General features: G+C 42.8%; 1 protein-coding gene across 5 annotated transcripts in view; it reads right to left on the bottom strand.

Annotated features, from left to right (window-relative positions):
- PIKFYVE (phosphoinositide kinase, FYVE-type zinc finger containing) overlaps window positions 1-25068 on the bottom strand; it is a 97461-nt gene that overhangs the window by 7378 nt on the left and 65015 nt on the right. For 4 of the 5 annotated variants that reach the window (XM_045033113.1, XM_045033112.1, XM_045033114.1 and 1 more), the window contains 18 exons: window positions 22987-23158; window positions 21432-21610; window positions 20734-20847; window positions 16366-16474; window positions 16099-16253; window positions 14945-15035; window positions 13528-13588; window positions 11056-11211; window positions 9684-9804; window positions 9087-9182; window positions 8574-8657; window positions 7070-7161; window positions 5989-6153; window positions 4775-4834; window positions 4080-4256; window positions 3421-3524; window positions 2997-3125; window positions 1327-1588 (listed from right to left, as the gene is read on the bottom strand). In XM_045033113.1, the coding sequence (XP_044889048.1) occupies window positions 1327-1588; window positions 2997-3125; window positions 3421-3524; window positions 4080-4256; window positions 4775-4834; window positions 5989-6153; window positions 7070-7161; window positions 8574-8657; window positions 9087-9182; window positions 9684-9804; window positions 11056-11211; window positions 13528-13588; window positions 14945-15035; window positions 16099-16253; window positions 16366-16474; window positions 20734-20847; window positions 21432-21610; window positions 22987-23158 (2327 nt within the window). Of the gene's footprint in view, window positions 1-1326; window positions 1589-2996; window positions 3126-3420; window positions 3525-4079; window positions 4257-4774; window positions 4835-5988; window positions 6154-7064; window positions 7162-8573; window positions 8658-9086; window positions 9183-9683; window positions 9805-11055; window positions 11212-13527; window positions 13589-14944; window positions 15036-16098; window positions 16254-16365; window positions 16475-20733; window positions 20848-21431; window positions 21611-22986; window positions 23159-25068 lie in introns of those variants that run through there. The other variant, XM_045033115.1, reaches the window with a different exon arrangement.

The raw sequence follows: 25068 nt of genomic DNA, 5'->3' as shown, positions 1-25068 counted from the left end.
GAGCTACAATTTCACGCTGTTTTCATTATATAAATTAGGAAACATCCCAGTATTGGTAGAGTTTTTTTCCCCCTTGCTCTCCCAAAAGACACATAGGTTTGTGCAATTTCCAACTTTAGTTGGAAACAAAACAAACTTTTTGAAAGTAAGAAATTCCTGGGAATCAGTTATGGAGACCAACTAGGCCATCTAAATCCTTCCCAGGCCAACGCAAGAGATTGCTCCCTCCATGACATTTAGTTATGGCCAGTCTAGTTAATTGTGCAGAATCAAAACAAACTCCACTTAATGGAAGTACTGATTTACATTTACTGTACATGGAACATTTGGGGCTGCTGCTTTTAACGGCGTGAAATTTTGGCTTCAGTTCTTTCAACTATTAAATGCTGAAAGCCATTCTGAGAGCTCAATAGGGAGCACAGAGTATTCCTTAACTCCCATCTTAAGAGACCTCAGTTTGGAAACATCCTTTGGGATGAGTTGGCATCTTTATTTTGAAAACTGATTTTCCCCAAGGGGTTTCAAATACGGAATGCGGTGGATTCACCAGCCAAACCTTTTATTCAAGATTGGCTGTCTAAGGAGTGTTCTAGTTCAACCGGAAGTTATTAGGTGTGATACAGGAACGAGCAAGTGAAATTCTTCAGCCTGTACAATGCAGGAAGTCAGCCTAGATGACCATAAGGTCCCTTCTAGTCTTAAACAAAAAATTAAATCAAATCTACGAATTTTTTCTAGGCCCCTCTCTGTAAGTTTATTGCAAGTTGACTTAAATTGCCATTCAGCTTGGACAGGAAAGGCAGTGAGGAGAAGTATGTAAGGTGGCATAAATAATCCACTCTCTATTTTAACATGGACGCCAAGGCATGCAAAATTATACACCAACTTGACTTTCCTTTAAATGACTGTAAAACGTACTCAGCACGCATATTAGCATTTGGACAGCTAGGGTTACGAGCCAACAGGCAGGCCAGAAAGAAAGGAGTGAGAAATCCTTAAGCTTTCACAGTCAGTGTGATCTTACTTCAGCAAGGTGAAAGGCAAGTGCTCATGACATGTGCCTTTGTTGAGTTCGGTGGATCCAGTGAATGTTTGAATGGGGTCATTCATCCACATAATTCTTCAAATATATTAGCCACAGATATGGCTCTGACTCCAAGGGAGGCTTCAGAAAGGTTCATTGTGAACCGCCCCGCCCCCAACACAATTCAAAGGAAGATGCAGAAGTCACGAATAACCACAGATATGGTACTGTGGTGATAAGAGACGCAAAGTCCATGAAGTTAAAGTTAAGTACTTGAAAGAGCAAAAGCAAAGATTACATACCAATGATCCCAACCACCAGCTCATTGCTGGTATCATCACGGCCAACCAGCAGAGAATAGTCAATGATGAGGTGGCTGGAAAGAAAGTGGGAATCGCTGTGGATGGAAGCCCTCAGCACAGCCTTGCAGTGGGAGCGGATATACAGAGGGTTGTCCCGTACCATCTTCAACAGATTTTCATCGAGCAGGACAACATCGCAGCTTTCCTTCCCAGTGTCTGTTTTCACATTTCTGTTCCGCAGGGAGCCCTTCAGGTCAAACACCTGGCAGGGGAGGACAAGAGCACTTTGTTTCATTGGAAGAAAATCTGTTTTACCCACTTTCCACTCTGTTAGAGAGACCAGTGTATCAAAGACTACAAATTGTTTTACTAGGAGAGCATGAAATGTCAAATATCTCACCCTTAAATCAATTACTCCCAAGTTGTATATATGGGATTGAGTGGTAACTAATCAATGGACCTTAAAGAAGATGTCAGTACACTGCTTACAGTTTTTATTGTATTATGATTTGGCGTTTAAATGTGACCTGATGTGATTTTTTTCCCTAAAACTGCTGAATATAAAAGAAAGCGGATGCTGCCACTTTTTTGGTGTTTACATTCTGCTTACTGGGAACCCCACAGGTCAGTCATAAGGAGAAGACATTCAGGAGAGGGTGACTCTTACATGAAACAGGCCATGGTGTGGCTGGGAAGGTAAGAGTATTAATTGTAGAACTGTAGCCAGTTGTGGTTGCTGCAAACACAGTACGAGGTAGGCCATACAAACCTGTTGATCTGGCCTAAAAACCTGGCACCTTCAGCTACCAAACAGCTGTGCTCCAGTCTAGCAAGAAGTTAAGCTCAAATATATGATGTCTCTGAGGCAACAAGCCACCACAGGACAAGCAGATCACATATACATTACAACCATTAGAATTAGATACAGCAGGCACTATAATATGCTTAAACCATCACCACATTTCTTCAAATAGTAGTTTAGGCATAGGGTCAAGATTTAACCACCTGGAAAGGATAGACGGTCAGCAATAAGCCTTGTTTGATCCAAAAAGACAGTCAGATTTTAAGTTGTGTGTGATTTTGGCTAATTTTCTTCTAACATTCAAAAAAATTCTGAGTCTTCAGTGTAAACCTTGCAGTTCAGGGCAAGCCACCGTGGATAGCCAGAGATGCAAGGACAAATAAAGGACATCTAACGGAAAAAAGGTTGCAATCTTAACTATAGCAATAGAAGCCATTTGAAGATGGCACTTTTATGCCTTGTCTACATTACAGCGGGAGATTGATCTAAGTTACACAACTTCAGCTATGTGAATAACGTAGCTGAAGTCGACGTACTAAGATCTACTTACCGTGGGGTCCACGCTATGCAATGTTGACTGGAGACGCTCTCCCGTCGACTCCCCTTGCGCTCCTTGTTTAGCGGAAGTACAGGAGTTGATGGGAGAGAGATCTGTGGTCGATTTAGCGGGTCTTCATTAGACCCGCTAAATCGACCGCTGATGCATCGATCGCCATGCATCAACCCCCGCAATAAGTGTAGACAAGGCCTGAGTCAACATCTTTAGGGTGAAGATGCCCCATTAGTATCAGTGGCAGCCCTGTTGCAGCTCTCTGTGTCAGAAGAAGCACTGTGGAAGAGAACGATGCATCGCATAGTTAGTCCTCACCTGAGCCATTTTTCTGCCATAGAAAAGGTTTTCCATGACAAGCAGATCCAGCTTTTTCTCAGTGTTGTTCTGAGAGTTCTTGTATCCAATCCGATACACTCCAAGTATTTTGGCCAGTGCCGTTGGTTTCTAATCAAGAGAACAGAGTGATAACATTCCAATAGGTTATGGTAGTAAGCATTACTTTTCTGTGCACCAGAACTTTCATTTTTCATCCCAATACATTTGATTTTTAAGTCCTGGCAAAATTTCTGCATTTTATTTAAAAACACATCCTTTCTATCGCACTGCCAATATATACCCAACTCCCCATTATACCTTTCATATCTGTTAGCCTCCCTCATTTTAATACCACTGGCCTGAAAACAATTAACTATTTAAATAAAAAGCCAAGTTCCAAAAACCAGGCTATACAAGCTCCTACCTTCTGCTGAACAGCATTAGTGATGTAAGTGAAGTAGTGTGGGGCAAAGTCAAGGAAGGACTGGACCTCCAGACGGGGCATCTGCTTCAAAATGAATCTGTCATCTGTTTCAACATTAGAGAAAGGCTATGTAAATCCAGATGTAAGAAAACAACATTTATTGTAAGTATAGACACACCCCACCAAACCCTTCAAGAATCTAACTTCAACTGTGTACCTTATAAACTGTAAATTTCTCTTTAAACCTTAGCAGCAGAAAGTTGTGCCCATAGGCTTTACAGTTCTAGGTGTTGGCTCATTTGAAGGAATTAAAAAAAAAGTCTGATTTGCCTTAGCCGTGAAAGCCAGAAAGATTGAAAGAAAACTGTAATCATTCAATTATATTAAAAACTGGCATCCCCTGAATCCATGAGAAAGTAGGAGTTTTATACTTAACCTCCTTGGCCAGCTATTTTCAGCACTGCTGAAGCGTGGGTACTGTTGGCATTTTCAGTGTGTGCTTTATGAAAGCCTGTCCTCCAGTTGTGCTTTGGGGTTTTTAGTTTAGTTCTCCAACCCCCCAAGTGCTGCACTGAAGGTACAGAAGACACCCCTCCCACAAGAAACGGTTAAGAAGATTTTCGCTACGAAAGGGGAAGAAATAAATAAGCCAGTTTTACCTTCCGTCACATAGAACGCAGCTCCTGATTTGCCTCCACGGGCCTGCCAGGGCAGAGAGTGAGACAGGGAGCGGATGAAGTCCTCCTCACGGCTCCCGAGTATCACATCACGCATCTTATGGAACTCCCCAGCATAATAAATCCGGCAATAGAATTTGGCATTAGCATCTGAAAACTCTGCAGAGAGACGTGGAGGGAGAAGGTCCTTCATTAATTAGATGATGCAAGGCTTGTTTTCCCAAGAGAGATGGCCAGTCAATAATATTTTTCAGGAGCTTTTAAGATCCCTTGCCCTCACTACAAAAGTTTTTTTAAGTTACAGTTACTCTCTTATCCATTCCTATACTTTAAGAGAGTGTAGAAAGCTGGCCAAGCAGTAATTAAAAAAAGAAAAGGGTGAGTTTTGTTTTTATTTTAATACCGACACAAAATCAGCCCATGTTACATGTCAATGGATAGCGCTTCAAAACAAGATGCGATGGTAATTTAGACTTTGTAGGGCTGTTTTTGTAAATAACACTTGGACTTGTCAGGAAGAATGCCATTGCACTGCAACCTGACATTTTCCTGCCCAAGATGTGGTGTTGATGAGTTGACAGTTCGTTTTATTAGGGAGGTAGTGTTGTATTTTGAGAAGAGGGCAGTATGCCACCATGTGATTCTCAATTAAGAGCCCCAAATTATTTCCTACTCACGAAGTTCCACATGGGGATTTGCTAGCTGCTTCTTTTGTGCATCCCCTCCATCTGCTTCATCTGAAAAAGGCAAGGTGAACATTAAGTCAGGCATGTATGTTTAGCATCAGGAGCCAAGTTTTATAACAAGGTATGCTTAGCACTGAATAGAATTCACATTCAAGGAAGATCTTTGGGGTTTGCCAAAATGTTTATTTTTATTAGCAGCAGTAGTTCTAAAGCACCCCTTGAGAAGATGATTAGATGCTGCATGAACAGTTAAAAAGTCACAATCACACACAAATCATTTATTTCACTAACCGAATTAGCCTCATTTCCACTATTCAAGGTCAAATTGGGCTTCAAATTACAAAGTTAGAAATAAGATTCAGACTCAGTGTGCTATAAAAAACGATGGTCACTGGAAGAGTCCTCAAAACATACTTTAGGTAGATAAAGAAAACGCATTGTTCATTAAATTTGCTGACAGATAACCATGAAGTGAAAGATTCATATAACTAATTTCTTAAAAACAGCATGCGGAGCAATTGTCTTACTCTAATCCAGGGGTCCCCAATGTGGTGCCCATGGGCGCTATGGCGCCCACCGGAGCATCTAAGTGCGCCCGCATACTGGCTGGCAGACGAGCATCCGCCGAAATGCTGCCGACAAGTAGCAGATGCTCGTCTGCTGCCACAGTCCTCCGTGGCTCGTTGTCTGGTGCCCGCCAGACGAAAAAGGTTGGGGACCACTGCTCTAATCTCTCCAGGCCAAGCTTCCCAATATAACAGCTCTGTGTGAGAGAGTTTCGAGTGCCACTACCACTCATACTAGAGAAGCATGATGACAGCACTAAGCTTTCTAGCCTATGTGAATGCAGTTTCCCCCATCCCTTTCCTTCTGTTTTCTACTACTCATGAACTGAAGCCCGCTGGTTCACGCTACACCTGCCCAACTTGAAGGAATTTGGAAGACCCTGAAACCAAAGATGTATTGTTCTTGATACTATAGGCCTGGAGCCTTAAAAAAGGTCCCTTGTCTAGTAAAGAGGGAAGCTGGGATTTTCAAGAGGAGCCCACTGAATTTCAATGAGATTTGGGCACTTAATGCTTACATTTCTTTGAAAATTCCAGCTGGAATGGGTTTGGGTTTTTTTTGTTTCTTTGTTTAAATAGACTAGATCTTGGGAGATGCACCAGTCCTAGCTGAAAGATGCAACTGATGAGAGAGCATACCTTGAGTCTCTGCTCCTTGGCTCTCTGGACCCTCCTTGCCCATCTGTCCAACCTGGTAGTAGGCACTATCTGCACCACGTAAGGTCTCTTTCTTCTGGGCAGACAGATCAGGGCTCTTTCCTCCTGTGCCACGGAAGAAGGATAGAACTCCGGAAACCTTTTTTGCTAAAGTGAGTGAGCAAAGGAAAGAGTGGACACCATTGTTTCTATAGTCACTACAACCCAGAAGTGGCCACAGAAATCTTCTCAAGTGACTTTTCCAGCAGGAGGGGAAAAGCCCATTCAACAGTAACCTATTTCCCACCCTCCAATCAATTTAAAAGCAAAAGGTTAGTTGACCTAGTGTTACAGAATGCTACTCCTTAATACTTCAGAAGTCATTGGAGAAACTGCACACATCAAACTGAGCTGACTGCTTAATTGTTACACTGGAGTGCTAAAGTGCCAATACTTTAAAAAAAGGAGGGGGGGGCAGAGAGAGACAAGCTGAAGAAAGCCTAACACACAGGCAACGTTCCCATGCTCACAATTTGATACACCTCTTAAACAAAACAAAACAAAACCAGGAACTTTCCTGACTGTAAGAATCATTGGCATCTGGGAAACTTTTCTACTGATAAGTACTCATGGCATTTTACAACTTCCCCTCCTCCCCAGATTTCAAAATATTTTTAACCAGTATTGTTAAAAAAAATAACTAAAATCATAAGACAATACTGGGAACACAACTGGAGTTCTATATGGGGCACAAAAGCCCACAGAAGAATACTTAAGTCTGCTACATAAAAAAAGAACTGAGGTCACCTGTTACTAGAAGAGAAGAGAACCAGGAGAAAAACACCAGTGAGAGACCTGGTTTAAAATAGAGAGCAGATAACAGACTGATTTTCAAGCCAATATCAGCAGTTCAAAAACTGAATTTACTATGCCCAACTTAGAACAAATCGGATTTGGTTTCCAAGTTTGTATTTTCCCTTTAACTTAGTTTCCATCCAAACCTACACTTAAGCTTATTTGATCTCAGTAATTAAAATCAAAGCAGGCCTGTGATGTGGATACGACTTCTCTAAAACAACCTTACGCTGTTCTGCTTCGGCTGTGCGGTTTGCCTGCCCCACGTTAGTCTCAGGCAATTGGACTGGGCTGCTGCTCTTTGGTTTGTTGTCCGACATACTGAAAGGGAAAGACATTCTGAATTATTTATAACCATACTAAGTTTTCCATGTGAGCCAAATAAACTAATTGTTCACCCGGGCACTAGATTATCCCACATTTTAAATGAATGAAAGTTAAAGTTACATCCTCTTCCCCATACAGATTTAAAGAGTCATATTGTGGGGAGACATTCAACCCCTCGTGGACTTCCAGGCTTCCTTCCAAAATGACGCCTCTCCCTCCACTGTCCAGGAAAGAGATCACCCACCCGTATCTCAGTGGGGAAGGCCCACTTGCCAGAGTGCAGAAACTGCTTCTCTAAGTCACCAAGCTGAGTAAACAGGACTATGGGCCTCTTCAATAACAGACTGTGCCAAACAGCACAGCTGCAGGATTGGGAGCAGCCCACTCGCCGCACCCTAGTGTGTATGTAACTCAGAGGACAAGCTGGTTAGGAGGCTACAGCACAAGGGCCCACAGTCAGATGGGACCTCAATTACTGTTACGCGACAGCTGTTATTGAAACTGGGGACGACACCGTCTGGACACTGGGTGCTGTCAGAAAACTGAAGTACTTGGCAGTTCCATAAGAGCACATTGAGGGGCCCCCAGCTATGATTTTGGCTCCCCCTCCCCCCAAACCAGGACCACACTCAGCTCTCTCTAGAGCAGGGTAGGCAAACTTTTTGGCCCGAAGGCCACATCTGGGTATGGAAATTGTATAGCGGGCCATGAATGATCACGGAATTGGGGTTGGGGTATAGGAGGGGGATGAGAGCTCTAGCTGAGGGTGCAGGCTCCGGGGTGTGGCTGGGGATGAGGGGTTTGGAGGGCAGGAAGGGGATCAGGGCTGGGGCAGGAGGTTGGGGGGGGGGGATGAGGGCTCCAGCTGGGGGTGCAGGCTCTGTGGTGGGGCTGGGGATGAGGGGTTTGGGGTGCAGGAGGGTGCTCTGGACTGGGACCGAGGGGTTCAGAGGACGGGGGGGGGGGATCAGGGCTGGGATGCAGGGGGTGGCTCAGGGGTGCAGGCGCCAGACAGCGCTTACCTCAAGTGGCTCCCGGCAGCAGCGAAATGCCACCCCCATCCCACACAGCTCCTAAATGGAGACACTGCCAAATGGCTCTGCGGTGCGCTGCCCTGTCCACAGGTGTCGCCCCTACAACTCCCATTGGTCGTGCAAAGCAGAGCCCCCAGGCTACCCCTATGCATAGGAGCCATAGGGGGGACAGGCCACAGCTTCCAGGAGCTGCGCGGAGTGGCCACCAACCCTGCTCCCTGGCTGGAGCACCGGAGCAGAGCAAGCCCCCGACCCTGCTCCGCAGCAGGAGTGTGAGGGCTGGATTAAAACGGCTGGCGGGCCAGATGTGGCCCGCGGTTTGCCACCCCTGCTCTAGAACATTGCCAAGCCTGTTATGAGCCAGTCTGTCACCTGTTTGGTGGAAGCCCTTCTTCAGAACTGCTCTTCAGAGATGCTTTGGATAACTCATCTAAGCCGTTTCTGTATTCCTTGCAACTGAAAGGGAAAGATTAACAGTGTACGTTACAATTCCTACAATACCGACCCATTTGCTTTAATTCAGAGGTAGCAGCAAGGAGGAGAACAAACCCCTAGAGATAGGATGCCCACCTTGTAGCTAAAAAACAAACCCCACAGAAGGTCCTTGAGAGACTATTTTACTCTGTCTTGTAACAACTAGCTCTGAACACTAGTTATTTTATCTAAAAGGATTTTTCAGAAAGCTGCAGACAGTCTAATTTTCCCATGTACAAGGGCTGTCACTTCAATTTCGCATGGAGCTCTCATATGGGGCTAGAAGAAAGTCTCATATTTATAGAAGTAGCGGCTGCAAGGGGTTTTCACATGTTCCTTGAACAGAAAGGCCACTGAAGATTTCTTAGACATTTGGGATAAACCCAAAGAAGAGTGAATCAATTTAAATACCTGAGCGCAAAAGCTATGATGGAGCTTGGTTCCTTTTCACAGACTGCAATGGGTACCCGTTCATGTTCATACATTAGGTAGTGCTTATCTGGGTCACTGTATAAAAATCAGAAAAGATTATCCTTAAACGATAGCAGCTCCAGGGAAGTGATGAAGCAACAGGTGGAGTTTTTGGTGAAGTTCAGATTTCACCAAATACACCCCAGACAAGTGATTCTGTGACTTGGACGCCTCATATGGACTTGTAAAGTATTGGCTTCTCCCATCACAAATATTTGTAGATGGCACATTAGCCACAGGCATGAGTAATTTAAAATCCCATTATGTACCACAGATGGTGGTGAAGAGTAGAAAGATTAACATGTTGGAGAAAACAGGGTTCGCTTCAAGCAAGTTATATACTATTGGATGTTATGAACACACTATTAATCCAGTGATGTTTACGTGCAGGGAAAGCCAAGTTATGACTATTAGTTTCTCTGTTCAGCAAGAACAGTTGCACGGATTTCAGTTTCTGTAGCTAAGCCAGGACATCAGTTTGGTATTTGACACACAACACAATTTTCATGCCCATTGGTAGCACCATATATTACTTACAAGGGGAATGGAATGGCATTATAGCTGTTTCCAGGCAACAAATTTGCCAAAATAGCTTTCATAGTAGACTTCTCCTTCACCTGGCTGTCTGTAGATCCCAACAAGTGTCCATCAAATACATCTAGAATGAGGGTATGACTATTAATTGTGGGTCATGAAGCAAACACCAGAACAATCAAACTTTACTTGAATTTCCACATGGGCAGTAATCTTGGGAAATAAAAAATTCCTTGTTCTATCATACATTTCACTGGAGGATCTCAAAGAAATTCACATGTAAACTAAGTATCATTGTCATTATACAAACTGAGGCTGTGAGGTTAAGGGCCAAATTCTTAAAAGGTAGACTGCCATTAAGTGCCCAAATGTAAAAAACTGGCCCAACACTGACTTGCCTCAAGTTACAGTGAGCCTGTGGCAGGGCCATTAATAGAACCCAGATTGCCTAAATTTCAATCCAAAGGTCCTATCCCCTAAGCCATGCTGCTGAATATATGAACAGTCTCATGCAGCTGATTATAGTACAGCTTGTGAAAATCTGCACTGTAACTCTGCCCTTTTTCGTAGCCAACCTATTAAAATCTCCCTGGATCAAGATTCGCTCAGAGAAGCTGTTTGGTGGATGGCAGCTCGCAATGCAGCAATATTGGTTCAGCTACATCAGCTGGATGGCCTTGTAGCACTGCGCCCTTGTGACAGATATGCGTGCCTGAAATAAGTCAAAGATCAGATCTTGACCTTGGATAAGAGTTCTCCAGGATATTCAGTCCCAGGAGAAAGGAGAGTGCCTTTCTCTTACAATGATTCCTTTCTGGCCAAAACTAAGTGTTGAAGAACATGAATTTATTCTTCATTCAAAGAGGGAAGGGTCAGTGATATGGAGAAGAAAGCATAGGGAGAAAGGAGGATACCAATGAAGGAGAGTGGTTCATGGCCATTCTTCATTAGAATGCAGTAACAAACCAATAGCTCTTTTGCAGCTGCAGCAGAACCTTTAGCAACAAGCATATCTTGAGAGGAGCACATGTATTTTTGAGACACAGTTAGGTACCATTCAAACATTTGAAGAAGGTTGATGAGATGCCCTGGATCACAGGTTACATGATACAGGACACCATTACTATAAGTTTACACTATTTTGGTTCCCACCATTGAAGCCTGTTGCAATACTCAAGCACACTTCAAAATATTTAGTCCACTTTGAGTGTCTAAAGCTCACCAGTCAGCCGGGTGAACTGTTTGGTTCTCAGCACCATCCATCATTTAGCGAGGCAGTCACATTAATCTAGTAACCAGTAGTTTCATATGCTAGCCACTATGTGGCGTCTCACACAACCAAAGGGAGAGGGAGATAAGAGTCATTGAATTGTACCTTCTGAGCTACTGGTGGTGTCTGGTTCAGAGAGTGAACTGGCAAAGGAAGGCCCCCCTGTCAGCTGCTCTGACACAATTTCAGGTGGGGTAGGAAGCTGAAGGTGGGTGGAGCTGGTGGAGCTCTGACTTGACAAGGTTGTCAAGAAACGGTCATCTGTTGAACATACAAAAAAGAACAAGGACACAGGAAAGCATTTGAGATTACCAACCAAAACTAATATCTGCTTCCATCCCGGACCCTCCACTAAAAACTGACAGTCACTTGGGTAACCATTTTTCCTCACATACATGGCATGTAATATAACAGACCCTTCACTTGGAAAGTGGAGGAGCAGTGCATAATGAGAGTGAGCACAAATGCTAGGTGGGGTAGTAGGAAAGTTTCCAAAAGCGCTTAAGTCCCAGTTCTGAAAGTGACTTGGGGCTTGTCTACACTTGCACGCCGCTGCAGCACATCAGTGCAGACGCTGCTTAGGCCAACCAGAGGGACTCTAGGGGAGGTGGATTAGCTACACCAACAGGAGACAGTAGCTAGGTCAACAGAAGACTTCTGCTGTCAATTTAGTGCTGTCTACAGAGGGACTTAGGTTGGCTTAATTATACCACTCGGGGGTGTGGGAGAGCAATGTAGTTATGCTAACCTAATATTCTAGTTTAGACCAGGCCTCAGACACTCCAGCTGCTTAGTCTCCTAATGGGATTTATTGAAAGTAAATAGGGTGCCTAAGCATCCAAGTCACTTTCAAAAAACTTTTGAAAGTTTTATTCAGAGTGATTCTAGTGAGAGCTTTTGGAAACTTTAACTTGATCATCACTTTAAACTTCTATAATATTGTTACTAATACATCCCTATATTACAATTGAGAACATAAGAAATCCAGTTTTTTTTCATCATTCATGCAGCAGATTCATTTACCGCATTCCATTCACCTCTGACAATAGGTTAGCCCATGTCACTGTGCATTTCTCACCCACGATGTTTGGGTTGCAGATACCGTAGAGGAACACCCGCCCATGAATTTTTAAGAAACATTTCAATTCATTAGATTTTATAACATCAAAATCTAGAGCTCTCAACCTACTCCTCTTGATGGAGTTCCTGTAACTTTTGAAAGAAACCTGAAAACATTGGCTCTCCCATATTACTGAGATAATATGTAACTTGCCTTGAACAACCACTCAAAAGACTCCATGGGAAAATAGTGTGTTTTGAAATGAAAATGTAATATGCAGTTTAGTATAAAAATCTGAACCAGGAGATGACTAATGTTTTTCGCAATGGGAATGAGATGCAGCTTCTTCCCCTCAGACATGACAATATTTAGGAGAGGCAGATTAAAACCAAGCTCTGACAGGGACTAGCTGTTTTCCAGCAGTCCATGCTACATTCTAACCTAATGTACTGTTAATAGTTAGGGATAAATAAAGTAATCAGCAAAATAATTAAGATTACATTTAAAATAGCCTCATTAGGGTTTAGCGTTAATAACACATTGAAAAAGACAGGGCAGTTCTTTTAGAGCTATGGTTTCCAAGACTTAATGATCACTGCATGAGTTTACGTTGATTTCACAGTTTGATGGTTCTTTGCAACCTTGAGGCTAATGGCTTAAATCTCTTAAAATTAGAGTGTAACAATTACGTGCAAACACAATGAGGACAGTTACAAAGGCAATTTTTACACTAATAAGCTTTATAGTACTTCAATCCAATTTATGCTATAATCCTTCCTGTATGGCAGAATTCAATTACGACAATAGTTCCATCATGCATGAATACTGTTCAGTCTTGCAGTACACACTAACCAACTGCACAACTGAGCTATAGCTTTGAACTTCAGCAAGGCAGGGCTAACCCAGATTGGTACCAGATATACGACCAAAATATCTCTTGGCAGATTCTTAAAACGGTTTTGTGGTAATAGTCATGCTGGGTGAGTGGTTTGTGCCAAACAGCATCCTTATCTATTGATCACCCCAATTTGAAATAGAAGTAGGTCACTGCACTCTAGAGAACTTTTAGTGCAGCACCACAGTCCACATGGCAGACTAGTGCGGGGTAGATTTACACCCCAGTGTTCATTTAGACAAGCCCATTGTTTCAAACTTCCAGAGCTCAGTGACATGTTGCACCTTTGGGAGTTTTAAGCTAAAAACCTTAAAGACCATTAATTCTTCCAGGAAAACTTGTACCATAACATGTGGATGTGAAAAGAATTCTGATTCTATGCCAGATATATGCTGCCTTTCCATTCTCTCCTCCTTTGTTAGGGATATTTACATGGAACTGTAATTGACAACAGGAAAAAAAGATATGCATCTGTATCACATAGTAGTGTAATGGTCTCAAAATGGAAAGTCTGAGAACAGACCTACACCGATGCATTAGCAGCTTTAATTATTTCGGTTGAGATGGGGATGAGGTGAGCAATTCTATCATGTCCTTACTAGAACACATTATCTAAACAGACCTTTTTCTCCATTCTGTAGGGCTGGAGAAGCGTTGCGGGGAGAGGCGTCCATTGCACTGATCTGTGAAAAGATGAACCGAATACACATTACTGAGGAAGCAGCCAGTAGTTCCATTCTCTTTTCAGCTATATCCCCTATGATGGGGCAAATACAAAATGAAGCAGCATCACATTTACAAAAGCAGAGCCTCCCTCCCCCCCATCCACTCCTAGCATTTTCAGCTTCTGCAGCGCCATCATATATGCTTGATGTGTAGCAGCACATGCAAGTCTTAAGATACGATTCTGTAAGTCTGCTCGTGTCTGTAAAAAGTAAGAGCTGCACTCTAAAAGAGACAGTAGGATTTAGGTTACTGCCATCATGGCCGACCATTCTCTTCATTATCTCTCAAGTTAGAGCCCTGTGCCACGAGTTCTTAGAGTTTATTAATTACTATCTCCCATAAGTGACATTTTCAGATTTATACCTAAGGAAATATGCTCAATACCTGTGCTATTAAGTTTTACAGTGTAGTTTAAAAAAATCAAATGCATTTTCAAACTAAAAAAGGAGTTCATTCAAAGGTTAGCTAGCTTTGGCCACAGAAAGGACAGATATCATGTAGAATGCTATAAAGTTATGAGATTGCAATTTTAACGAAATATCTATCAAAGTTACACTTGCAATGTTTTACAGTTCTAGTATTTAACATATTTTAAACACACTTAAATTTCAGCTCTACAATACTCCCATTTCCCACCTCTTGATAATTACACTTTCCTCTTTTCCATCTGAAACCTGGATTATGCTGCAACTCCTTTTAGCTTTAGTTCCTTCTTGTACATGGACACTAGGTTTATTTTATGCTAGTGAGTTTATCACCAGATACAACCTATAACCCTTTGGGATACAATAATTCCTTTCAACGCTTTCCCTATCTCCACTGGGTCCCTTTACATCAGAATTTTACCCAATACTTCCTACATTTTTACAATGTTTGCTTTACTTTCGTTATATTTCATGCGTTTTTTTTTCTTCTCAAGTAAAATGAGAGAGAACCATAAAACTTAATAGGAAGGCAAACCGTTAAACTACCTCCTCTGAACTAAATCACCAATTATATTGTGATACAAAAGCCAGTGCATAAAAGGTCTTCCAAAATGGAAATAACACCCTCAACATCAGTCTTCATTTTTAGATTGACATCATATTGATAGCTTACAAGCACTGAAAAACAACTGTAAGCTTTTGTATTTTTAAAAGTTAAAATTTTCTTCACTGTAACTGTACAGAATGTCAGATAACATGTAGTTTCATGGTACAACATCGTCTGAAGTAGGAAAGTTATTTTAAAATTTTTGAAAGATGGGAGAAGCTATTTTAGATCAGTTTGGTTCTAACCAGAATGGCGGTTTCAATGTAACAGAATGAGATTACCTTGTTTTCTTCACCTTGTCTCAGTCTTCCAGGGCTCGGTGGTACTGAGGGGCGTTTTCTACCTTTCTCCTGCTGGAAGAGATCCTGTAATCTAAAAGAGAAGCAGAATTATCCTTGGTCCACAACTAGATGCCTAGGCACTATGGTAATAGAAATAAATAGTATATTCAATTAGAACAATTGCATCTGGGCTAGTCTACACTACCGCGCTCCATCAGTGCAGCTGCACTGATGCAGCTGCGGTGCTGTAGCGCGTCTGGTGAAGAAGATGTGCTGTGCCGACGGGAGAGCACTCTCCCGTTAGCATAGTTTCCCCGTCTCCATGAGAGGCGGAAGCTATGTTGGTGGGAGTGCATCTGCTGCCGACTTAGTGCTGGTGTGAATAGCACTTAAGTTGATGTAATTTGCATCGCTTAGGGGGTGGCTTTTTCACACCACTGAGCAATGCAAGTTACATTAACTTAAGCGGTAGTGCAGACAAGCCCTCAGACAATCTCTAAAGATTGTCCATGCTGAGGTTTAGTCAAATGTGTGTCTTCATAATATTTTCTGGTTACATCTGGTACTTAATAAAATGTTCTGTGTGACTAAAAAAAAGGTTGCAATTAGGTATGAACAGATAATTCTTTTCCTCGCACCTCACAGTAGGAGCCATAGTGTTGAAGTCAGAACAGTTTTCAAAGTCACACATGGACCACGTGAGATAGTTTAAACAATTGCAAGTGGAATAGATAAATGATAAGTTGCCTGTGTTTAAAATGTTTCTCTTCAAATTTGCTCAGATGTGAGATTACTTCAAAGTGTTGTGCAGAGGATCAATTGCCTTATATGGGTTACCTCCTCATTTATGCCTTTATTTCAGTTGTGCCCTGTTTCCCATACAAATTGTGATTCTCCAGTAAGTCTGTGCAATTTCTACAACAGGGCTTGAAATAGACAATCTATAATGCCACACACTGAAGTCTGGCCATTTACAAGTGGATCTGTATAAATATAACTCCACTTATTAAATTTTCGCCTTCAAACACTCATGTGTAAATATGACTAGTCATTAGCAAAATATTGCAATATCTTGCTATGCCGTGGTAGCAACAAACTTGATAGGGAGAAAGTGCAGCAGGATCTCCTACCTAGGTTGCTAGCATTTCTCTTACCTGTTATTCCAGGCCTGCAGCATCTCACAGAGGCTCTGTTTTTTAGCTATCAGAGACTCAAAGACTGACTGCAACTGCTGAGAGGTGTCCAATGAAGGTGAAAGCATCCTTGCTTGGATCTTCTCAATCCAGTTCCGGAACTCTACCTCTTCCATCTGCCAAAGAAAAATTTAGATTTTTCAGTACTCTGCCACCAGCAGTGTTACACTGGTACAGCAGTGTTCTATTTTCACCCTGCATTTCACTGGTGCAGAAGCAGCATGTTACCTCTTTTTGTGCAAAAAGATCCTCCATCTTCTCTTCCCTTGTTTTGCTGAAAGTATCAGTTTTCAAAGAAGTGAGACGATCATCAACAGCAAGGTACACTTGTGATACCCTGTGGTAAGAGGATAAAACATTTCAGACACCATTCAGAGTCTCAGAGCCAAAAATGTGGTCCAAAGTGTAGAACACAAACTCAAATTTGATGCTAGAGTTTTGCAACCTATCCCCACCCAGCTTGTTCCATTAAACTTCAGTGGGACAACTTGAGTGAGTAAGTCTACTCTCATGAACAAGATGCAAGATTGGTCCCTTAAAAGGAGCATTCTGTAGATTCCAAAAGATCATGAAGAAAGCTTGCTATTCTGCCCAGATTACTAAACTATGGCACGCCCTTTTGAGGCGCACACAGAGTCATTCAGGGTATGTCTACACTACCCGCTGGATCAGCAGGCAGCAATCAATCCAGTGGGGATCGATTTATTGTGTCTAGACTAGATGCAATAAATCAATCCCCGAGTGCTCTCCCATCAACTCCTGCACTCCAGCGCTGTGAGAGGTGCACAGGCAGAGTTGACAGGGGAGCAGCAGTCAACTCACCGCAGAGAAGAAACCACAGTAAGTCGATCTAAGTACGTTGACTTCAGCTATGTTATTCATGTAGCTGAAGTTGCTTAACTTAGGGTACGTCTACACTACGGGATTATTCCGAAATTACATAAACCGGTTTAGCAAAACAGATTGTATAAAATCGAGTGCGCGCGGCCACACTAAACACATTAAATCGGTGGTGTGCGTCCACGGTCCGAGGCTAGCGTCGATTTCTGGAGCGTTGCACTGTGGGTAGCTATTCCGTAGCTATCCCATAGTTCCCGCAGCCTCCCCAACCCCTTGGAATTTCCGGGTTGAGATCCCAGTGCCTGATGGGGCAAAAATCATTGTCGCAGGTGGTTCTGGGTAAATGTCATCAGTCACTCCTTCCTCTGGGAAAGCAACGGCAGACAAGCATTTCGTGCCTTTTTTCCCTGGATTGCCCTGGCAGATGCCATAGCATGGCAATCATGGAGCCTGTTTTGCCTTTTGGGACTGTCACCGTATGTGTACTAGATGCCACTGACAGAGGCGATTCAGCAGCGCTACACAGCAGCATGCTTTTGCTTTTGCATGACAGCAGAGATGGTTACCAGCCATACTGTACCATCTACCAGGAAAAATCAGGAGCAGGCACCCTTGATTGACCTTACTGATGCTAGTCAGCATGGTTACCAGTCCTTTTGCACTGCACCATTTGCTGCTGTCATAAGTGCCCCTGGCTGAGATCAGCCAGGGGTGCAAAAGCCAAAATTGGGAATGACTCCCTAAGTCAATACCTTCTTTTTGGTATCTAAAAATAGAATCAGTCCTGCCTAGAATATGGGCAAGTGCACTAGAGAACCACTGTATCATAGAACCAGAGAGCACAGCTGCTCTGTGTCAGATCCTGCAGAAATTATGAGCTGTATGCTATTCACAGGGGGTGCTCCTGCAACAACCCCACCTGCTCATTCCGTTCTTCCCCCAGCCTTCCTGGGCTACCGTAGCATTGTCCCCCCACTTGTGTGATGAAGTAATAAAGAATGCAGGAATAAGACACAGTGACTTGTTAGTGAGAAATGAGTGGCAGGCAGCCTCCAGCTGCTATGATAGTCCAGACAGGACATTAAGCAGTGTGGAGGAGAGGAGCCCAGCATCCCGCTGCTAGTCCAGGGGCAATTGAATCTTTTCTTTACACATGAAGGGTGGGGGCTGACAGAGCTCAGCCCTCTGTTGCTATGATGAAGACGGTTACCAGTCATACTGCACCATCTACCAGGAAAAATCAGGAGCAGGCACCCTTGATTGACCTTACTGATGCTAGTCAGCATGGTTACCAGTCCTTTTGCACTGCCCCATGTGCCAATAGGCTAATGATGATGATGATGATGATGGATATCAGCCATATTGCACCATCAGCCGCCCATGGCGGGGGGGGGGGGGGGGCAAGGATGTTGGTGTTGAGTGTTGCAGCATCGTGTCTATCTGCAGCATTCAGTAAAGATAGGGTGACATGTAAAAGAGTCAAGAGAGGATTGTTTTCCCTTTCACTTCTGGGGGGGGGGGGGGTGCGTAAATTGCCGAGCTATGCCCTAACCACCGCGGACGCTGTGTTTGACCCTAGAAGCATTTAGAGCTCAGCCAAGAATGCAAATGCTTTTCGGAGACTGCAGGAACTGTGGGATAGCTTGAGTCCTCCAGTCCATGAGCGTCCATTTGATTCTTTGGCTTTCCGTTACACTTGTCACGCAGCAGTGCGCTGAGTCCCTGCTATGGCGTCTGTCTGGAGATTTTTTAAAAATGATTTTGAATTTCGTCTTCTGTAACGGAGCGCTGATAGAACAGATTTGCCTGCCCTTACTGTGATCACATCCGCATGGTCCATGCTGGAGCTCTTTTTTTATTTTGATTTCGGACTGCATCGCCACCCATGCTGATCGGAGCTCCACACTGGGCAAACAGGAAATATTCAAAAGTTCGCGGGGCTTTTCCTGTCTACCTGGCCACTGCATCCGAGTTCAGATTGCTGTCCAGACCGGTCAGTGGTGCACTGTGGCATACCGCCCGGAGGCCAATACCGTCGATTTGCGGCCACACTAACCCTAATCCGATATGGTAATACCGATACTAGTGCTACTCCTCTCGTTAGGGAGGAGTACAGAAACCGGTTTAAAGAGCCCTTTATATCGATATAAAGGGCCTCTTAGTGTGGACGGGTGTGGCGTTAAATCGGTTTTACACTCCTCAAACCGGTTTAAACGCGTAGTGTAGACCAGGCTTCAGATCGATTTCCCTCCTCCGGTGTAAACCAGGTCTCATTCATGGCACAGTATTCCATTGTGAAGAAAGCAGGGTTAAGGTAACAAACAGCTAGAACACATTTACCTCCTTTGTCTACTAAGAATGACAATGCAAACTGAGCATTGTTGTACCTTCCTGGTTTAAAGATAACCTATGGCTCTGAATTACAATGTAGAAAACCAGAGCTAAATAGAAAAGAGCATCTCTTCTCACCGTTTCTCGAATATTTCAGTACTGAACAGAATAACCTGTTGGAATTAGGACAAGTAGCAAATAGATACTAAAAAGAGATCAGCAGTATGGGAACCCTGCATTAGGAGCAGTAGTCAGAAGATTGTGATAAGTTGCCAGTTCTCCCATCCATCTTTTCCACCTCTCCAAACAATCTAAAAGCAGTTTCTTCTGCAGTCTGAGGCAACAAATCAAATTACATTCAATCTCCGGCTGCCCGGTTAGATTTAGCTAAAAATAAACACTAGGTGGCAATGAAAAGTGTGTGATTATCAAACCAAATTCAGTAAAACTGGGTCTGCTCAGGAAACTATATTTTCCTTTTAATATTTTATAAATTGAAATCACAAGTTGAGAGCATCAGAAGGCGAGACAGTTCAAAACAACGCACCGAAGAACCTGGATACTTTTTATTTTGGTCACTTGTGTCTTTTCAAATTAAGCTTCCAAGTACAGCGTCTCCTACCCATGTTTTGAGTATTAGAGAGTGGCAGCTTATAGGCTGAGGATTTTTATTGTAACAGCATGCTTACAGGATCAGCCTTCTGACAATGATTCCTTTCCAATGATTATTTAGGAAAGTTCTGTAAGAACACGTTTGGCCACTTGAGATAGCTACACCGAAATCAGGACAATTAAAGACATAGGACCAAAACTCTTTAGTCCAGCCACATTAGAAAGTATAATTACACCAGGCATAGAGGGAGGAGGAAAGAGTCTTCAGGGTACACCTACACAGCAGCTGGGAGGTACAATGCGCAGTTTGGGTAGATGTACAAGCTCTGCTTGAGCTAGCGCAGTAAAAATAGCTGTGTGGGAGCAGCTGCATGGACAGTGGCTTGGACTAGCTGGCCAAGTATGTACACAGGGGTCGAACCAGATTGTACTCCGGCAGCTAGCCTGAGTCATGACCCATGCCACTGGGGCCACCCTGATACTTTTACTGTGCTAGCTCGAGCATAGCTAGCACATGTATGTCTACCCAAGCTGGGAACCGCACTTCCCAGCTGCTGTGTAGACATGCCCTTAGACAACAGGTGGAGAGGGTCGGAGTTAAGGTTGGTATAGGAACCTTATTTCCTTCCTCTTAAGCATTTCAATTGTTTTGCTACAAGTTCTTATATTTTAAGCTACTGCAAATGTATTTAACAGATGTTTTCTCTAGTTTCTTCAGCAAGAATGGCTTCATTTCCTCTAGTAATTAAGGTTTAAGTCATAAATAAGAAGAGGCAGCCAAAATAGGTGAAGAAAAACAAAACAAGGACATACTTTTGAGAGAAATCCTTCAGATCCTGCAGAATAGTAACCTTTAACGGAGCTTGACGTTTGATGTAGATTTTGGGGTGTGGCACACATACCTCCAGCAGCCGGATTGGAGAATAGCTAAGAGCAATAAAAAACAACCTTGTGTGAAAATGAAAACAAATACCACCCTGCTCCATTGCATCTCTCCCACCCTTTTGCTGTTGGTGATTCTCCTTCAATTGGAGCACAGAGTATCAGAAAGAGCCCTGGAGGTACCTGGCGGTGCCTGAAATACCTCAGCCTTCCAGGACACTATCACGTGCCGTTTAGCTACTATGTAAAATGAGTACACAAACCATGCTATAAACCAGCAGGGCGAAGTTTGGTAACACAGGACTGATCATTTTCCCCCGATGCAGCCTGCCTATGGACTGCTGGTTCCATCATGTTGAGTCCCTTATTCCTAGAACTACTGCCAACCCCCCCTCTCCCAGCACTGCACAGAACAGCGTGATTAGATCGTGCCAGTTTCTAGACATGCTGTTCTTCTAGAACAGAGGCACAAACTATAGTACAGAACACCGTCCCTTTTCCTTTTTGACATGCTCAAGATTAATTAATTAGGAGGACAGGAGTATTAGGGTTGCTCATTCAGCTTGACCCAAGCACTTTAGGTGGCCATGCAGTCAGCGTTGGGGTGGAATCTGGAAGCGAAACCTTACCTGAAAGATGCCACCATCTGATTATATGAGAAATACTGGTGATAGTCATGGTGCATGGAGTGACCGCAAGGCTCTGCATTGGCTCTTCGCGTGTACTGGTGCCCGTAGAATCTCAATTCAAGGTATTTTGCAAATGACATGGACCAAGAATCATTGGAAAGTGGGACAACTGGTGTGACCTGAAATTTGAAAAGAGATTTTAATTGAAATGGACCAATGATTCAGGGAGAAGCAATGAGTACATTTTAAGTAAAACTAGCCAAGTCCAAGCAGTGATGTGGTATTCAAGCAATTCAAAAAGTGTTTCTAGGAATGTGAAGTGTGTGTGAGAGTCAGTTTTTATGGCAAGAAGTGCTGATCAGGAGAGATTTTAGTTATTAAATCAATATAAGAATACTTGCCCCAGAAAGCAGATGTTTCCCACCATAACAACATGTCTGCTTATATTTGTAAAGTGATTTCCTTGTGTAGTGGCATCACTCGTATCAATGCTTAGTCAGCAACACCGATTTCACTGCACTGCCGTGCCTTAAAACATCTATCGAGTGCCTGAGCTGTGAAGATTCCATTGAGTACTCCAATACTTTAGCTTCTATATTGGTAATACTGCTTGCAATTTTAGGTGTGTTATTTTTATGGTCAATATTTCTACTGGCGTTGAACATATTTCTATTTAGAAACAGAGCATTAGGAGTGTTAACAAGCAAGTATGTTTTATATATGGGATATATTCTGCATGCGTGATTTTCATCTGCCTTCAGCTATCACACTGATTTCCTCCAATTCTTTTAAATCCATCATCAGGGTATAAACCAGTATAGACAGCATAAAGTTACAAGAAAAGGCACATGCCCTATATGTTATTTTACTAATTATTTCTGATTTTTAAAAAGGAAATAAAATTCATTTAATATTGCAGTTCTCTCATCTAGTATTTAAGTGCTCAACAAAGAAAATCTGTAGATAGTTTTGCAACAGAGTACAGCAGGTGCGGTTGGACTTGATACAGACATATACTATGTATAGTGGATAATAGCAAGAGTACATTGCAGAGGAGATGGTTTTAGGTCAATTAATGGACCAGTACATTAGGTGAGTGGAGTTTTGTCTCCCCTCACCTCAACATTCAACAAGTTGTGTTGTGGCTAGGGGGCCACAACCTCTACGGGCACATGTGGGAACGACTCCATTTAAATCAATGGAGCGCTCACCTGCTGGTGTCTGAAATTAATTTGGTCCAGTTGTCAGCACCATTATCCAAAAGCTATTTATCCTTTCAAAAAAATATGTGATAGTCTTTGTCAAGCAGGAGAAGACATTTCCCCTGTAGTACAATATACTGGCAGCACCACACCCAACTGCATCAGTGGGTTGTGTAGGGTTAGTCTTAGTTGCATCTGGAAGCACCTATACAGATCAGAAGCTGCTAGTATTACTTCAGCTGCGGCTTCTGAGAAAATACTGCTCTTTCTGAAAGGCACTGCCCTCTGCGTGAAGACCTATCACACCTGGGATTCTGCTACCATAGCATCAGAATATTCCTCTTAATCTTTACCTGTTTGCACAATCTACACCAGGAGTAGGTAAGGATTGTGTGCTGGTATCCAGGGACTGGGGAGTCGAGCTCCTTCAGTATGATCTGCACACAGCCTTGCCCGTGGACAAAGCGACGAACATGGTGCACCATCGGTGTTTCACAAAACATGCTGGGGCATTGGTAGGAAGGCCTTAAAGAAAAGAAGTGGGGACATTGCGTTGTGAGGACGTGTGTGTTACATGTGACGATCTTGAAAGCGACTGTCAGTGGCCCTAGCATACCTCATCACACTGCAGTAAATTCACCTTCCAAGACATACAGAACGACCAAGTTTCCAACCCATTTCTAAGTTATCTTAAATATTTTAAGTTTATTTACAGTGAGATCTGTTGCTGCAGACCAAGATTAAAAACAAACAAACAAACAAAAACAACTAGTGCTTCAAGTTAAGCTCCCAAGTCTATATTTAGGCACTCAAATGAGGAACAATATTTTCAAAAGTGCTGAGCTCCCATGTGGGGAAAAGAAACCAGTGAAGGTGTTTGAATATAGGTTTAGGAACCTATGTCTATGCTCCCAGTTTCTGAAAACGTTGGCCACACTGGTTAGCAGAGAGCCTTCCAAGGGTTAAACTTGCACTCAGGATTTTCACACTGATGTTTATCCATTGCTAGCATCAGCTTTCCCCTCTGAATGGGGAACACCTGTTACCCTGCACCAATCACTGTTTCAAGAGTAGTGAGTATAGCACTTACAATTTAAAAAAAGTGAACACACGTCAACATTTGATCTAGATTTTTTTTTAAAGATTTAAATTTGGCATTTGACACACATACAAGGCTGACAGCACCAGAGACTGATTACTTAGTTACCCACAGAGTAGGTACACCCTAGGCAGTGGCTGTGCAGCTCCTCAACTTCAAGGCTATGTCTACCCTGAAGAGCTGTCACTGCATTGAGGGACTATGGTCCCTGTTGTCTAGAAACGGCAGCGGGCCTACCACCCAGCTTCACATATGCTACAAAATGTTTGCTATCTGATAAACACCTGTTCTCAAATCAGGAGAGCATCAGGCCAGTAACCTAGAGAGGAAAGGCTCTAGGACTAAAGTTTCCAAACACACCTAAGTGACTTAGTAGCCCAAGTTTAATTATAAAAAGCAACTTATGAAGTTCAGAGAAGTTGACTGCATATTCCTTTATCAAATCCCAGCACTACCTACTACAATCCTTCCTTCTGCTTAACATTCTGTCTTCTGTTCATTTTATTTAATAGAATGATAAGCTTCTTAGTTACTCGTATGCATCTTTCTAATGCAGCTAGTGTCAACAGTAAAGTAAACTGCATTCTTTACGGTGCCTATATAAAACAGATTCATACAGGGGACAAAATGAAGTAGAAAATTCCTTAAATATAGCTTCTTAACAGATTCCCTTATGCAAACAAAACAGAACAAGTCCTGCCTATAATGATAAACATTGTATATGATGTATTATGACCTACTAAAACTACATATAGACTTCGTGTAGTATCAGATATTCCTAATTACACATAGATGAACATAATTTGTTGGGGAATAATCAACATGGTTTTTCTAAAGGGAAACCATGCCTCACCAATCTACTAGAATTCTTTGTGGGGGTCAACAAGCATGTGGACTGGGGGATCCAGTGGATAGATTGTATTTAGATTTTCAGAAAGCCTTTGACAAGGTCTCTCACCAAAGGCTCTTAAGCAAAGTAAGCACTCATGGGATAAGAGGGAAGGTTGTCTCATGGATCCTGGTTAAAAGACAGAATACAAAGGGTAGGAATAAATGGTCAGTTTTCAGAATGGAGAGACATAAATAGTGGTGTCCCCCAAAAGTCTGTATTGGGACCAGTCCTATTCAACATATTCTTAAATGATCTGGAAAAAGGGGTAAACAGTGAGGTGGCAAAATTTGCAGATGATACAAAACTACTCAAGATAGCTAAGTCTCAGGCAGACTGTGAAGAGCTACAAAAGGATCTCTCAAAACTGGGTGACTGGGCAACAAAATGGCAGATGAAATTCAATGTTGATAAATGCAAAGTAATGCACATTGGAAAACATAATCC

The sequence above is a fragment of the Mauremys mutica genome, chromosome 10 (genome assembly GCF_020497125.1).
Source record: "Mauremys mutica isolate MM-2020 ecotype Southern chromosome 10, ASM2049712v1, whole genome shotgun sequence".
Taxonomy (NCBI): Eukaryota; Metazoa; Chordata; order Testudines; family Geoemydidae; genus Mauremys; species Mauremys mutica.
Note: the sequence above shows the minus strand (reverse complement) of the source record. Positions and strands in the feature narration are given on the sequence as shown.